This window comes from Pogona vitticeps, chromosome 1 (assembly GCF_051106095.1).
Source record: "Pogona vitticeps strain Pit_001003342236 chromosome 1, PviZW2.1, whole genome shotgun sequence".
In the NCBI taxonomy this organism is placed as follows: domain Eukaryota; kingdom Metazoa; phylum Chordata; class Lepidosauria; order Squamata; family Agamidae; genus Pogona; species Pogona vitticeps.
This window is the reverse complement of record NC_135783.1, coordinates 85,019,411-85,033,449: the sequence shown is the minus strand read 5'-3', so window position 1 is coordinate 85,033,449 and position 14,039 is coordinate 85,019,411. Positions and strand designations below refer to the sequence as shown.

General features: G+C 40.2%; 1 protein-coding gene across 1 annotated transcript in view; it reads left to right on the top strand.

The window, feature by feature from the left end:
• The window catches only part of LAMA2 (laminin subunit alpha 2), a 535,204-nt gene that overhangs the window by 499,784 nt on the left and 21,381 nt on the right, over positions 1-14,039 (top strand). The window contains exons 54-57 of the mRNA XM_072996866.2: positions 1,017-1,193; positions 2,879-3,027; positions 7,929-8,105; positions 8,759-8,936. Of these exons, the coding sequence (XP_072852967.2) occupies positions 1,017-1,193; positions 2,879-3,027; positions 7,929-8,105; positions 8,759-8,936 (681 nt within the window). The remainder of the gene's footprint in view (positions 1-1,016; positions 1,194-2,878; positions 3,028-7,928; positions 8,106-8,758; positions 8,937-14,039) is intronic.

Here is a 14,039-nt window from a genome sequence, read left to right as displayed (position 1 = left end):
AAATTGGAAGAATGAACCAGCAGTAAGCTGTTACTCTGACTCTGCCCACCACTGGCTTCTGTTCTTCCACCTCACCTCTCATGGGGACACCTGGCTGCCTGTGTCCCACTATCAAGAATTTATTTATTTCTTCTCCAGTTGCTTTGTGACATATCTGTAGCCCACAACAGAGGGCAACTGATAGGATGAAGTTTGAAAGAGGCAGGATGATTCAAAACTATAAAACAGTTTCCAGCATCTCCATTCCATTCCATCAGGCATCAGCGTAGTTAGCTCTCTACCACACTTGAGGCAGGAGACTACTTTCTGGGGACCAGGAAAGGTTATGAGGTGTGCACAGCTCTGTTCTTCAACAAAGAGAAAATATTGAGGGATTCAAGGTGCAAAGCAAGGATGCTGCTATTGCCCACCCGTGTTCGTATCTGCTAATGAGCTCACCTCAGTTGAGCTCATGGGGGGTCGTGGCCTACTTTCTATGAATAGAAGATGCCTCTGTACAACTTTCTAGCATCTGATGGTTGTTGGGGATTTTTCGGGCTTTTTGTCCATGTTCTGGAGGTTTTTCTTCCTGACATTTCACCAGTCTCTGTGGCCGGCATCATCAGAGGACAGGAGCTAGAACTCTGCCTGTGTTCTGTTTCTAGCATCTCTCCCTCCATCATTACTAAAGTTCTGCAGGGCCCTCTAAGCAAGGAGGACGTTGGAGGAAGGTCTGCTGGGTGTTGAGGAAAGAGGATAGGAAGCCACTTTATGCCAGCACAATCCTAAATGTAGTTCTGACCCAGATTGCTTGCCTTAGCCTTCTGTCACCCTTGGTAGTGACAAGTGAGAAAACAACAACAACACTGGAATAAGCCCTGACTGTACAGTAAGATTTCCAAATATTTTGTAGTACTGAATGGTTTATCAGAAGAACAAATGTTTGCACAATACTTTCAAATGTATACATTTGACCATTTATTTCAGACTGTTGGTCCAAGGAAGTTCTTCATTCAGTTCTCTTTTTTTTCTTGCAGAATATCTACACAGTCAGCTTCCCTAAACCAGGTTTTGTGGAATTGCCACCAGTCTCACTCGATGTGGGAACAGAAATCCACTTGTCCTTCAGCACTAAAAATGAATCTGGCATCATCCTCTTTGGCACTAGTGGGGTGCCTGTACCCCTAAAGAGAAAACGCAGGCAGACTGGACAGGTATAAAATGATAGTTCGGTTTATTTTTATCAATAATTTCATTGAGAGAAGACAAATATGTTCAAATCAGTCTCTCTCTCTCTCTCTCTCTCTCTCTCTCTCTATATATATATATATATATATATATATATAGAGAGAGAGAGAGAGAGAGAGAGAGAGAGAGAGAGAGAGAGAGAGAGAGAGAGAGAGAGAGAGAGAGAGAATATAATGTAATATAGTAATATAATGGAGATTCGAAAGGTTCCTGTGTAAGATGTCCTTAGCTACTCCAAAAAAGATTAATCCCTTATACTATAATTTATTGAGCCAAGTAACTCACAAGGTTTTTCTTTTTACTGTTGTTGCAGAAAGTGCATATAGAAAATACATGCTATGTTGCTCATCATTGCCTGCCTCTTGAAAGATGACTTTTTCCAGGGGTTGAGGGATTTTTTTTAAAGTGAATAAAGACAGAGGGTCACTAACTAGCCAGTCAGTTCCCACTTAAAAGCAGTATAAGAAACCTCTTTGTCCAAGCACAATTTTTTCGCCCATCGCTTGATTTCTTTTGTGACTGGATTTGGGAAAATGTAAAAACAGGCTCAGTTAGCAAATCTGATTATTCAGGTACACAGTTCTGAGAACATTTTGCCACTGCAGGAAAGCATCATATCAACGATTCAAGAGGAGATAAGTCTTTCATCTAGTTTGATAAAATTATGAACTGCTCAGTGGTTTAGGTATCTAGCTGTGGAGCCAGAAGCTGGGAGTTCAATTTCCTACTGTGCCTCCTTGACAGGGGCTGGACTTGATGATCCGTAAGGTCCGTTCCAGCTCTGCAGTTCTAAGATGATGATGATTATATATTCTCTGTCATAAAAGAACATTATCTACAGCCTGGTATTTTGGTTCACATGATGGTTTCCATTAAAGACTTTTTGTTTTATATAGCACTCAATTGGCCCTGCTCACTCATTAGTTTAATTCTTTTTTTTAAAAAAAAGGTCCAGTATAACACAAACCTGTTTTTTTCTTTACCCTGAATTCTTTGTTTTGTTTTTTAGTTGTTAAAACATTCAAACACTGTCAGCCCAACAAATTTTTATTGTGATAGTATTATAGATAGTATTATAGGTAGTATCATTTTGCTGGCAACAGTATTGTATCAAGTAAAAAAAAAGGCCAGAATCCTGTTGGTTAATTACACCAACATAAATTGGAGTGGCAAATTGTCACTAATTAACAAGTGGCCACTTGTATCCCCTGTCGTGCATTAGTCACATAAGTTGCTGGACACTGAGGGATACAAGTGGCAACCTGTTAATTAGCAGCAACTCATTGCTACAATTTACACTACTGCAATAAAAACAGCAACTAATCAGTAAGATTCTGGCCACAATATTTCTTCCTTTCAGAAGCTTGTGTGGGTCCTGTAGATTCTGTTTTCTAAGAGGACTTTCCTAGAGAAGGGGTTCCAGTTAGTAACACATTATGTACTGCAGATTTGAAATGTATGCTAAGTTTAAATCACAATCAGTGGTTAAAATTATATCATTTTCTCCCAGTTCATCAGTAACAAAATACATGGTAGCTATTTTCTGTGGTTTAATTTCCTCTCTGTTGTATGAAAAAGGAGAGGGTGTGCTATGTTGGATGAAAGTAAAACTATAGAGTTGTTTTGCTCAAAGTGCTGGTTCTCACCGCAGGCCTATTACGCTGTGTTCCTGAATGGAGGTCGACTAGAAGTGCATATCTCTAATGGAGTACGAGACCCTCGTAGGATCACCATCAAACCTGAATCTGGAGAGTTTCATGATGGCAGAGAGCACTCTATTTGGATAGAGAGACTCAAAGGGTAATAAAACAGACTGTTGGGGGGGGGGGTATTTCCCATTTAGTACCTGTGAGTAGGATAGAATGGAACCTGTGCAGTTTTCATTTAAAAGTCATCTTCTGACGGTGACAATTTTATTATGGGACAGGTCATGCTTTAGTGTAGGCATTCCTGCTGAAGATTTTCATTAATCTAAATTGGAATGTTTAACCTTTGATACTTTCTGCAAATACACTTTATTAATATGGTTTGTGTAGATGAGAAATTGGATCTTGAACTAATATTAAAGAACAGCTTCTGAAGGAGAGGCAAAAACAACAATCTTTAACAAGTTTTTCAGCTAATTCTACTGTGGGAAGGGAATTAGAATTGCCAGCTTTGAAGTCAGAAATGGGGCCTCTAGCTTTAAGAGTTAGGCTCTGCAGCAACTGCCAACATGTGTTGTACTTTCTCTTATACCCACCAAGAAGCAGTCAGGAAAGGTTTGAGCATGAACGCTAGTGGTTCTGTGCCACACTGAAGTGACATTGACTCATATCAGCCCCAGTTGTACAATGCTTGAATGGTGTGAGCTAGCTTGCTTGCTTGCTTTCACTCCCCTTGGCTACCCTTCTTTCCCCCTTCAGTTGGTGCTCAGCAGTGTGGGAAGCATGTGTGGCTCTTCTTAGAAGGAAGGAACCTTATATGTAGTTTTCTGTTTGAGATACAGTAGCTCCATAAAGACAGTCATATGCTGAGGAATGTGATTGGGAGGACAACAGGCCCCCCGGGGGGGGGCGTTTTGTTCTATTAAACAAAAAAGATTCTTTTTGGCATAACAACAATGAAAATAGGAGTTGTTATTATCTATGAAATTCTATGTATCTTGCCCTTGGAAAAATGTTTTCAGGTTCTGAAATATTTATTTCATTTTATTTACATAATGCCTTTCTCCCTCATAGGAGACCCAAGGCAGCTTACAATAATTAAAATATACTATCATTACAGGATTAAAATACTATACAAAAACTATATTTTAAGAAGGCCCTCTCTCATGCCCTCACCAAATCAGCTTAGGAACATGGTGGAAAGAAGAGAAGGGCCTCCCCAGAAGATCTTAAAAGATACTCTGATCGCAACTCCCAAAGTTGAACCCAAATGGATGGTGCAGTGTTTTCTGTTTTTATGCACATTTTTGTGGCTCTGGAAAAAGAATCAGAGGGATAAATATGCCTGTCTTTCCAGTGCAAGCTGGAGACTCTCTTCATCTTATCATAATGCTTGGTGCTTGTTTCACTGAATGATGGGAAGACAAGGAAACTGGCCTGATCATTTTTTCCCAAAAGTTATGAGCTCTCCTCATCCACAAGGGGAAGCAGTACAGCTTCATTTGTCCAATGATGCAGCTGCATAGCCAAATATAATTAGCTGTCTAGCACAATGGTTTCATCAAATTATAACTTATTTGTTGGCTTATATATTGAAGAAAAATTAAAACCGGGTTCCAAGTATATAAATGAAGAAAACAGTTTAGGGACAGATGAGCCAACTAAATGCTATGTATACCGGACATGGTAGGGCAGACTAGACTGATAGAACTAGAACTGACTAGAACTGATATCTAATGTATCTAATATGAACAGTATCTAATGAAGAATGCTGAAAGAAATGCTTTGGGTATAATAAAACAAGATTTAAAATGCTGCATAACACCAAACTGTTATTCATCTGTAAACCTGTGCAGAGAACTTGTATCAGCAGCACATTATTGCTTTTCTGGTACCCTCTAGTGGACAGAAATTCATGCTAGGTTCATCCTTCAAGTTTTTATACCTCTTTGTTGAAAATACATGTACCGTACAGCAGATTTCCTTTTTTCCATAAACCATTCGAGAATAGAAAAGGAAAGAATAATTTATTAAACAAATCTTTTCATCTGCTAATCATCATGTAGGCTTTCTTTTATTAAAAGCACAGGATATTTTTGAAAACTCTTTGGAAAGCTAATTGCCCATATAATTATGAACTAATTGCTTCCCCATTCCAGTATAATTATAGGATAGCAACGCGGACTAAAGTTCCTTCACTTTCTGTGCCAAAGTATATAAACATTTCTCCTGGTAACTTAGCCAATAAAAGAAAGCTTTGTTAATTATGAGAGATTTAGCCAGCAATGTTTATCAGATACAGGAAAATCAAACAATTTTAGAAATGCCCAATATTTCAGGAAAGTTTGTGCCCACATATTTGGAACATCAAATAGAAGGTTACTGCAGTTATTTTCTCTAGTAGGAAATCCTGAAAATCCTAGCTATGTGACCTGAGAAGGTACAAGCCCATGCACTGTTTTCTGGTAATAAATTCCACTGAATCCAGTGGACTTACGTTTTAATTGACCTGGATAGGATGGGTTCATATTTTGAATGTAGGATATTCTGTCTAAAGCTTAAACCAGAGGTTCTGAATGTTTCTGCATGATGACCCTTTTAGAAGAGCTGAACATTTCTTAGTCCACCATTCATAAAATGGTAACAGAGAGGAGGAGCCAGTCACAAAAGGGTAACAGATGACTGTAGAGTTTGACACAGTAAGCTGATAATTACCAGTACTATTTTATGATATCTTATCCATCTTGCTCTCTGGATATTCTTCTTTATCTTAATATGTTCCTTGTAGGGAACTGCATAGTTTACCTTTCCTTCAGTGAACTGAGACGTTACTGTGCCATGAGACAGTGAAGCAAAGGAGGACTATGCAGACTGCATCAGAGAAGCCCACATAAAAAGGGGCTGAGGCCCACTCGTAGGTTCCAAATCATAGTCTGAGAAATGGTAGCTTAAACAACTGCTTCCTCAGGGCCAAAACTGTAGGTTACAGACAAGCCATCATTTGTTGTTGTTTAGTCGTTAAGTCATGACTGACTCTTTGTGACCTCACGGACCAGAGCACACCAGGCCCTCCTGTCTTCCACTGGTCAAATTCATGTTGGTAGCTTCAGTGACACTGTCCAAACATCTTGTCCTCTGTTGTCCCCTTCTCCTCTTGCCTTCAAACTTTCCCAACATCAGGGTCTTTTCCAGGGAATCTTCTCATGAGATGGCCAAAGTATTGGAGCCTCAGCTGCAGGATCTGTCCTTCCAGGGAGCACTCAGGGTTGGTTTCTATAAAAAGGAAAGGTTTGTTCTCTTTGCAGTCCAGGGGACTCTCAAGAGTCTCCTCCAGCACCACAATTCAAAAGCATCAATTCTTCGGCGGTCAGCCTTCTTTATGGTCCAAGCTCTCACTTCCATACATTGCTACTGGAAAAACCATAGCTTTGACTATGCGGACCTTTGTCAGCAAGATTATGTCTCTGCCTTTTAAGATGCTGTCTAGGTTTGTCATAACTTTCCTCCCAAGAAGCAGGCATCTTTTAATTTCAGGGGCTGCTCTCACCATCTGCAGTGATCATGGAGCCCAAGAAAGTAAAATCTGTCACTGCCTCCATATCTTCCCCTTCTATTTGCCAGGAGGTGATGGGACCAGTGGCCATGATCTTAGGGTTTTTTTATGTTGAACTTCAGACCATTTTTGGCGCTCTCTTCTTTCACCCTCATTACAAGGTTCTTTAAGTCCTCCTCACTTTCTGCCATCAGAGTGGTATCATCTGCATATTTGAGGTTGTTGATATTTCTTCCGGCAATCTTAATTCTGGCTAGGGATTCCTCCAGTCCAGCCTTTCACATGATGTATTGTGCATATAAATAAGCAGGGGGACAATATACAGCCTTTTTGTATTCCTTTCCCAATTTTGAACCAATCAGTTGTTCCATATCCAGTTCTAACTGCTGCTTCCTGTCCCAGATATAGGTTTCTCAGGAGACAGATAAGGTGGTGAGGCACTCCCATTTCTTTAAGAACTTGCCATAGTTTGTTGTGGTCAACACAGTCAAAGGCTTTTGGGTAATCAATGAAGCAGAAGTAGATGTTTTTCTGGAACTCTCTGGCTTTTTCCATAACCCAGTGCATGTTAGCAATTTGGTCTCTAGTTCCTCTGCCCCTTCAAAATCCAGCTTGTACCTCTAGAAGTTCGCAGTCCACATACTGCTGAAAGCCATCATTAGATTTCTTAACTGCTGATAGTGTGGGATTGTCACAGCAAGAGGTTTCCCTCAGCTCCCAAATTATGTTGCAATGTTTTTTGACTGGTCTTTAAGAGATAAACTTTCATTTTCACATCCAGTTTCTCAAAGATGAGAGATTGCTTGAATCACCTCACTAGAACACTAACACGGTTTCAGTTTTGAAAATAGTCCTCCCTCCTTTTCCCGCTTCCCTCTCTGTCCTTTTCCTTCTCTCTCTCTCCCCTTTGGAAAACAAATTCCAACAGTCACCATACCCAAGAGGCTTGCTTGTCTCTGAGCAAAAAAAAAAAAAAAGCTAGTACAAAGTCTGGTGGAAATAAAACGCCAAACACAATGAATCTCCCTGCTGTTTTACCTGATTGGACCTTGTGCACATTATATTTAAAACAGACGCGATTTCTGTCTATTAAGATTAATGTTGGCAGTTTGTATCCTGCTTTTTTTCCTAGCTTATCCAGATATTAGTATCACTGAAAACCTTCTCTATGTTGTTATTCCTATAGTAGTTGTTGTTTAAAGCCCTGACAAAGAAATCTCAGGCATTCCAGAAAAGCTTGCTAATGAGAAATGTGATTCTGCAGAATGCTGTTCTCAATGAAGTTTGTAGATTTTTTTTTTTTAATTAAAAAGCTTGGGGCTCCCTGTCTCACTGTGGAACAGCTACAGCAGCAGAGGTGTAGCTCTTTGGATAAAGTTAAGCCTCTGCCACTCAGCTGTTTGACGCTGAAGGGAGATCAGGAAGGAGACAATCCACTTCTCCTTCCGCTGGAGAAGAGTTTGGTTTATTCATGTATCAACTGGCTTTTGGTAATTTTGCAGGATGTTTGCCATACAAGTAGATGAGGACAGAAGACAGTCTCAGAGACTCCCCTCAGATCAGCCAATATCCGTTAAGAAGTTGTTTGTGGGAGGGACACCACCTGAATTTCACACTGCCCCAATCAGAAACATACCTGCCTTTGATGGCTGCATATGGAACCTTGTTGTCAATGCTGTGTAAGTATATACTAACCTAGCTTCCAGAAATCAAATGGTGTTATCCCACTTCCATCCTTATCTTAGGCCCTATTCAAGCATTATGTTTTAAGCTAATGGAAACATGCGAGGAAGGGGCCAGCTTAGTCCCACCTCTTTCACTGTTACAAAGACAGATCTCCAGATCTTCAGAGTATGATCTGAATAAGACTGTTAGAGTCCTCTATGCCTGGAGTTTCTCCATACAAATGGAACTGATATTTTGAGCTTTATGTCTTCAGATGATTACTCTCTCTGTAAGGACTGTGATGACAGGGAATGCTAACACTCTCTTTCTTATGGGTTCATTGTAGTTAACATAATTCCTTAATGGGGCTTCAATATTTGTGTAATGTGATATCATCATATGATATAAACCTGCTACTGATATATGCCTGGTATAACCTCATTGCTTGTTATCCTGGTCAAGAGGATGCCAACATCCCACCACAATTCTATCTAAAATGTTCTTTAGATAATCAATATGTAAGTCTGTACAATAAGTTTGTGATACAAACAGGTATTACCTATAAAAGGTTACACATTTTAAAATAAATCATAGATATATTGAATAAAAAAGGTGAGTTGAAGATCTGTCATTAATTGACACCAATGGTTTTGATCTGCCACTTTAGTCCAATGGATTTTGCCCGGCCAGTATCCTTTGAAAATGCAGACATTGGCCAATGTCCTGATTTAGCAGCACCACATGAAAAGGAGGGGGAGGATGAAGTTTCCACTCCTGAGCCTGACATGGAAGAGAAGAAAGCAAGTGAACCTTCCACTCCATCACCACCCTTCCCTCCTTCACCTGTAAGTGTGCTTTTTTTCTGCAGCATACATGTGTGTTTTTAATTATGTGTTCTCACATGGGACTAGAAACTGTAAAGTTGTATGGTGATGTTCTATTAACATTTCTTTGGAATTTTCATGTAACACTTTGCAAAGAGCATAAGCACATGGAGCTTTTGTCTTGCATTTGGATAATTATTATTTATTTATTTATTTACTTTATTATTTATTTAACTTAATTCTGGGTGGCTTACAACAATTAAAATACAATAAAAAGATAAAGCAATTAAAATACAATTTAAATATATATTCTAAAAATTGCCATCAGGACCCACAGTTGATGTTATTTCAATTAAAAGCCTTCTGGAACAGGAAGGTTTTAACCTAGCGCCAAAATGTCATCAGCATCAGCGCCAGGCGAATCTCAATTGGGATGGCATTCCATAGTCTGGGGGCAGCTGCCAACAACACCCTTTGTCTACAAACCATCCCTGTCACCTCCTTGAGGGATGGCTCGTTCAGAAGGTACCCCTGGCTAGATCTTAACTGCCAGGTAGGTTCATATGGAAGGAGACGGTCCTTCAGGTATCCAGGACCCAAACCTGATTGAAATAGATCCAGAAAATCCATTTCATCTAGCAGCACTTGGAGTTGCCTGTCCACAACTCGCTCCAACTGCCCAAATAAGGGTGGTTCACCACTGGTCGGTAGTTAACCACCAGCCTTGGGTCCAGGTTAGGCTTTTTTAGGAGTGGCCGAATTACCGCCTCTTTCAAGGTGGTAGGGACCACTCCCTCTCTCAAAGAGGTGTTCACAGCCTCCTGGACCCAGGTGCGAACCCCTGGCAGATCTTCCAATTAGCCAAGATTGGCAAGGGTCGAGCAGAGTACAGTGGTGCCCCGCATAGCGAGATTAATACGTTCTGGATTAACCTTCGCTATAGGAAAACATCGTAAAACGGATCCAAAAAACCCATTGGAACTCATTAAACAAAGTTTAATGCATTCCAAATGGGCCCAAAACTCACCGTTCTCCGATGTTTTCCTTTGTTCCGGCAGCCATCTTGGGTGTACCGGCGGCCATTTTGGGTGTACTGGCACCCATTTTTTGTGTTCCAGCGGCCATCTTGGGTGTACCGGCAGCCATTTTTTGTGTTCTGGCGGCCATCTTGGTTGTACTGGAGGCCATTTTGAGAGTCCCAGCGGCCATCTTGGGTGTACCAGCACCCATTTTTTGTGTTCCGGCGGCCATTTTGGAACTGCTGAACAGCTGTTCCCCCATCGTAATGCGAGCATGCCCTCGCATTAGCGATGGAGAAATGCGGATTCATCGTTCAACGGTGCACTCGTTATACGAGGCACCACTGTAGTGGTAGAACGGACAGATCCAGGCACCCTGTCCACATCCTCAGATCTCAACAACTGAAACTCATCCATTAATACTTGATCTAAGCGTGGCACACTGGACACATCCTCTGATTCTGCAGTAACGGTGGAGTCCAACCCACTGCAAAGCTGAGCAATTTTTCCCTCAAAATGAATGGCAAACTCATCACAGTGAGCTGATGAGCAGTCCGGGACCTCTACTGGAATTCCCAGTTGAAGAAGATCCTGGACTACCCAAAACAATTCCACTGGACAACATTCTGAGGAAGCAAAAGGGCTGGAGAAATATGGCCGTTTCGCCAGCCATATTGCCATGAAATAGACCCAATAATGGCCTCTTAGTCATGTTTGGTTACACTCCCAGCGGGATTTCCTCCACCTGCGCTCCAGCTGTCTCCCCTCTTGCTTCATTGCCCACAGTTCAGAAGTATACCAAGGAGCTGTCTGGGCTCTGTGTGCAGGGAGAGGGCGCTTAGGCGCAATCGTGTCAACCGCCCAGGTCATCTCCCTATTCCATAGGGTGACCTGAGCTTCAACAAGAGTGCTGACCGTATCCCATTCTGTTCCATTCACTGGATTTACTGGATGTTCATCTTGTTTCTGCTTCTTCCTGTTTGCCATATTCAAAAAAAGGAAATAAAATATACAAGTAAACAAGGATATAGTGGAGTAACTATGAAGCTTTCTATACCTTTAATTTTTTAAAAAAATCCATATATCAGCAGTATCAAAAACACAAGTACTGCAGTACTGCTGAGACAAACAAATTTCTTTCAGTATGAGTTTTTGGGGATTTTGGTCCACTTCTACAGATACTGTGACTGCTGAAAGGTAGACTGCATTCCAGAAAAGCTCACAATGAATGAAATTTGTTAATTTGAAAAGTGCCAATCAGAGAAAGTTTACCTCTCTAAAAAAATGTATGTATACCCCTCCCAAATGTGTACACTAAAAACAAATATATCAATAATATATCTTATTCCTTTTCCATTAAAACCATATTAGGAATCACCCACCATTAAAGTAATCTGTTTGACTTTACTGGTCAAGCTGCCTGCCATCAGGATAAAAACTTCAGCAAGTTATGTCTGTGAAATGAACTGCAGTGTAATAAAGAATGGATGTTGTCTATGGGCTTATATTTATCTGTGCCACCTATTAAAGTGTAGTGATTTTTCAGTTTGTACTGAGATGGCTTATGTATGAACCTGTCATCTAAAGGGGAGCAAGGTTGAAATTCCATTACTCAGTCTCTTCTCTTTCAAAAGATAGAAGTGATTATAGGTCAAGATGTCAACATTTCAAGCATTGCTCTCTGTCTTCAGTGACAAAAGCTTGACACCTGTTTGCTGTTTTCATCATTTACTCTTTTAGAAGCCATTGTAGAAAATCAAGCCAATATCTCTTCTTGTCCACTACAATTACCATAGGAAATATAATGCATTGGATCCAAAGCTTGCACAAGCAGGAGGCTACTAGATTTTGGAAGGGCAAATCTTTCCCGTCCAGTTCCCTGCCACACATGGACCCGTGAAATGCATCTCTGGAGAGTCCATAGATCATCTAGAATAGGAGAAGCTAGGACTGTAATGGGAGGAGAGAATTTTCAAATATCAAGTACCCACTTGGAAGCAGAGCATTTTTTTTTTTGCCTCTAGAACAGTGGTCCCCAACCTTGGGCCTCCAGATGTTCTTGGACTTCAACTCCCAGAAATCTTGGCCAGCAGAGGTGGTGGTGAAGGCTTCTTGGAGTTGTAGTTCAAGAACATCTGGAGGCCCAAGGTTGGGGACCACTGCTCTAGAAGATTCTTTAATATGCCTTTGGATCACTAATTCTACAGCCTTCTAGGTCAGTGGTTCTTAACCTTTGTTACTCGGATGCTTTTGAACTGCAACTCCCAGAAACCCCAGTCAGGACAGCTGGTGGTGAAGGCTTCTGGGAGTTGCAGTCCAAAACTCCTGAGTAACCCAAGGTTAAGAACCAGTGTTCTAGGTAACTATTGGAAGCTGTGGACCTTGAAATGGACTGCCTAAAGAATCATGAAATATAAAATGACAATTTTCTAGCCAAGATCCCATGATGATAGAGGAATATTATTTAGGCCTATTAAAATTCTCATGACATACTTTACACTTGTCTGTATATGCTTTCCATTGCCATCTGGGTAGGCTGTCTCAAGACAGTTTGATTTATTAACCCATCCCCCAGAAGATTTCTGGCCTTTAACACCAGAAGAAAGCATGGAACATTGTTTATAATCATTGAAGTTTCCACAATTTGCTCAAACTGTATCTGCAGAAATGCACATGCACATAAAGCAGAGGACTACCTGGTTACTCAAAAATAAACAACTGATCCAAGGATTCTTCTTAAAATTCCATGCAACAAAGCAACAGCTACATAAGTTTGTGCAATTTCTGCAAGTCATACAATTAACACAATTTGCATAGTTTTTATTGCATGAGCAAGAAGCATTGTTAAGAGTTCCAGAAAATGTACTGCAGGGTTCTCTTTCTCACACAAGGGAGCAATGATTTACATTTCTATTGATTCCTGTTTATATGATATTAATCAGCACTTTTAAAAAATCCCACAAGATGGCATAATGGTAACATGTTGAAGCTAATGCCTTATTTCAATTTCTAATTCTTTCAGTAATTTTCAGTAAAATTGTGCTGGTAATGCAAACAAGTTGAGCTAGAAGATTTTCAACCAAACCCTGGAGCTCTGCTCCAAGATCATACCGAGATTTAAGCCAGAATATCAATTTCCTGCTTTGAAACAAGATTTAAAATAACTTTTTCTTTTTTTTCTTTTTTCTTTTTTTTAGCTTCCTTAGCAGCCATGGTCTGAATAGATAATTGCCAGTAGACAGAATACATTTGTCAGTTTTTAAAAGTAAATAATAGGAGGTATATTCAGTTCATAGTAAAAACAAAACAAAAAAAGCAAACAAAATATTTCTCATTGGCAAGTCATAAGATGATTGGTCTCTAATGTGTATTTTATAATAAATATATTACCCCAGTAAAATTAAGCACTATCTGTGGTGCCCCTTAGAAAAATGTGTCAAAAAAATTAACACCCCCCCTTTTTTAAAAAAATGCATCATTTAAGATTTTATTGAGGGGGGCAATTTCTGAGAACCTGTGGTCCCTCAGTTTAGGTGAGTCCCCACCCTCCTCAACCACCTAGAACTCTGTAAAATAAAAAAAATCACAGAGACAATGTTAAATCCCACCCAGGCTTGGTGTATGTGTGATTTGTCATTTACAGTATAACATTTCCACACATACACAGGCCTGTTTTGACTTAGAGAAGGTCTCCCCCGAACATACATCTTTTAAAAAAAACAAAAATGGAACTGACTTGATACGCTTCTGGCTTAGGCAATTATTTGGGAGGCTTCCCTAGGAGCAGTAAGTTAACAGTGCCTACAAAGATTCCTTCACAGACTTCTTTCAAGTTTCACCTTTGAGGAAGGCCATCAACTAATTAATTGACCAAAATGCTTTAGGGTTGTGTGTATTGAATAAAGGCCATTTTCCCACATCCTGAGATTTTGTCTTTCAGTTAGCTTGTACTTCAGGTATGAAACAGGCCCAGGGGCTCTGAGAGCTTTTAAATGGCAAATCACTTCCTGGCCCTCATCCCAGGCTTCTGGAGGCAATGTTTGGCATTTCTTTGGATAAATAATTTTTTTAGAGATAAGAGGTTAGAGGAGCATGTGAGATAACA